The sequence below is a fragment of the Tarenaya hassleriana genome, unplaced genomic scaffold (genome assembly GCF_000463585.1).
Source record: "Tarenaya hassleriana unplaced genomic scaffold, ASM46358v1 Cleome26, whole genome shotgun sequence".
Classification (NCBI taxonomy): domain Eukaryota; kingdom Viridiplantae; phylum Streptophyta; class Magnoliopsida; order Brassicales; family Cleomaceae; genus Tarenaya; species Tarenaya hassleriana.
In genome coordinates, this window is record NW_010965869.1 from 1041732 (window position 1) to 1044200 (window position 2469).

Sequence of the window (2469 nt, forward strand, 5' to 3'; positions counted from 1 at the left end):
CGAAAATGTCCCTATCTAATAACTTTAATCTTTGTGCGACAGGTACGTGTATCCATGGCCCAATATAATTTTTTTATTATATTTAATACTGATAAATGATAATCACCAAACCTAACAAATCTTCCGGAGTTGAAGAATAAGCTTCTTCCGGAGATGGGATTCAAAGATATCATCTAAGGGCGACTATCAATTAACTGTATATGATTTCTCATAAGAACAATGTGGCTATAAACAAAAGCAGGAGACTTGATCTCATTAACAGAACAAAGAAATCTCACTACTTCCATCAAACTGTTACATATTTGTTATTTAACTTCTGCCCAGAAAAAAAACCAGAACATTACAGGATTCACCACCACCTATTGGAAGACACTTCCTAGAAAGACGGAGCAATCACTTCTTTTGTAAACAATCATACCTCAAAGGAAAGCACCAGAACATGCAAAGAGTTAACAACAGACGCATCTTGTCGGTAAAGATACTATGATCATGGGTATCCATGGAATACATATTGTCACCAGAATTTCCTGGATTTTGTTCTTTGCCAGTGAGGAGACTGATACAAGGCATAAGGGGCATTTCTCCTTCTCTTTTGGATATGATTGTAAGAATGATATCCTTTTTGCCCGGATGGGATCGCAGTTAGTACTCTCTCGATCTCCGTAACGATTTCCTTGATAAATTCGGACTCGTAGCTGCCAAACCAGTGAGAATAGCCAAATGACAGTCCCTTTAGACTTCACAAAAACCGGCTCTCTAGCCCAAGTCATAGAAATCACCATGAAACGGAAACAAAGAAGATCAAAAGTTTAAATATGGATCTAAGTTAGATTGTCTACCACATCAATAATATGATGAAAGGAAGAAAAGAAAAGAGTGTTAAGAGGGTGGGGCAGAGTTGAGAAGGCTATACCGTTATTACAGTTAGTTAACATGTGACAACTCTCTTGTTCAGTTAAAAGTTATGGTATGTGCTTTTGAGAGGTATCAGAAACAGAGCATCTCATGTTTGCTTCTCTCTTTCACTGAGAGGAATCTGGGTGGCATGAGAAACATCGGTTCCACTTGAGGGTTTACGAGGGAAAGATTTATTCTCAGATTGGTAGATCAGAAAGGTTTGGGAGAGGGTTCCTCCTCCATCAATGTGTTGGTAGTAATTCCTCCATTGGAGAGGTGTGAAAAACTCTTGAGAGCAATGGAGAAGAAGTCGCTCACAAATATGCTGTGTCTATCAAGTGTTTGACCATATGTCTGTGAGAGATTATGAGGAAAAGTTTCAGACAGAACAGATTTGGGGGGTTTAAGCTCTCAGAACAGTACCTCTTGCCGTCGAAGGCTAAGCCCATCTTGTCGGAGACAGACTCCAAAGCATCTTTCCATCTCATGATCTGTTCACCTCGAGAATTCTTGGCGAGTTTCCAGAAGTTTTCACCGAAATCCCCCTCCTGTCTTCTCACGTCATCTGGTTTCACCTTGAAGAAGATTGGAATCACCCTCAAGTTCCCCATCTTCACGCATTCGTCGATCTTCACGAGCTCGTCCAAGCACCATTCTGATTCTGGATACCTCGTGGAGAAGACGGCCAATGCGATTCTCGACTCTTGGATCCTCACAAACAAGTTTCTCAGATCCTCACCTCTTCGTGCGCCTTTGTCGACGAAGAATCTGATTCGACGACGGCGAAAGGCATCGACGAGGTGGCTGAGGAAGCCATACCGTAGCTCCTCTCCGCGGTAACTGATGAAAACCTCATGCTGCTGTTGCTGTGGCGGAGGGGGAGCGAGATGGCGAGAGAAGGCCCCCATCTCTTCGTGATTTTGTTCGATGGAAGTGATGGCTAAATTCCCGGCGGGGTTGCTCGCATATATATAGAAACATTTTTTTATTTATTTTTACCAAAAAAACATTTATTTTTTACCAAAAAAAAACATTTGTGCATTTATTTCCACCACCACCACACCCCTTTCGCCAAGAGACAAGTAACCATCATGACACAGCTTCAAACTTTTTTCTTGGCATCAAAATAAGCTCTAATGCTTCATAAACTAACAAGAAACCCCCTCTTATTTTTGTCGTGCATGTTTAACCGGTATTATATCAAAAATACCCTTACTTTACTATTTTGATTTCAACAAATACATTCCTCCAACTGTGACTACATAATTTATGTGACTCAAAATATAGTATGGTCATATTTTGATTTTATTGATTATAATATTAAATTTAAGGTGATCACACTAATTAATTATGTTCACTAATCATTTGATTAAAATATTATAAATTTAACGCTATGACACTATATTTCGGATCACAATTGAAAAAGAGTATGTGTTAAATCAAAATAACAAAGTAAGAATATTTTTTACAATGCCCCTATTTAACCACCTATAGCAAGAATGAGACGAAATAGAACAACAATACATCATTTTTTCTTTAACCTTGATTAGAGCTTTTGTTATAATATTTACT

At 38.8% G+C, this 2469-nt stretch overlaps 1 protein-coding gene across 2 annotated transcripts; it reads right to left on the minus strand.

Moving 5' to 3' along the window:
• Positions 1 to 210: 210 nt before the first annotated feature.
• LOC104816823 (protein PHLOEM PROTEIN 2-LIKE A8-like) lies at positions 211 to 1840 on the minus strand. 2 transcript variants are annotated; one of them, XM_010545806.2, is made up of 2 exons: positions 1321 to 1840; positions 211 to 695 (listed from the first exon to the last, which is right to left on the minus strand). In XM_010545806.2, exons 1-2 carry the CDS (start codon positions 1803 to 1805, stop codon positions 515 to 517), a joined length of 666 nt encoding a protein of 221 aa, XP_010544108.1. In that variant the 5' UTR covers positions 1806 to 1840; the 3' UTR covers positions 211 to 514. The 2 variants fall into 2 exon arrangements, with proteins under 2 accessions (XP_010544108.1, XP_010544107.1); XM_010545805.2 differs by having other exon boundaries at positions 211 to 756.
• Between the last annotated feature and the right edge of the window lie 629 nt (positions 1841 to 2469).

What these genes read in the sequence shown, in the direction of transcription:
- LOC104816823 (XM_010545805.2), bottom strand. Translation starts at nt 1,805, where the DNA reads ATGGGGGCCTTCTCTCGCCATCTCGCTCCCCCTCCGCCACAGCAACAG. An exon ending in TTAGCCTTCGACGGCAAGAG is followed by an intron (nt 757 to 1,320) that starts GTACTGTTCTGA and finishes GACTTGGGCTAG; the next exon opens with AGAGCCGGTTTTTGTGAAGT.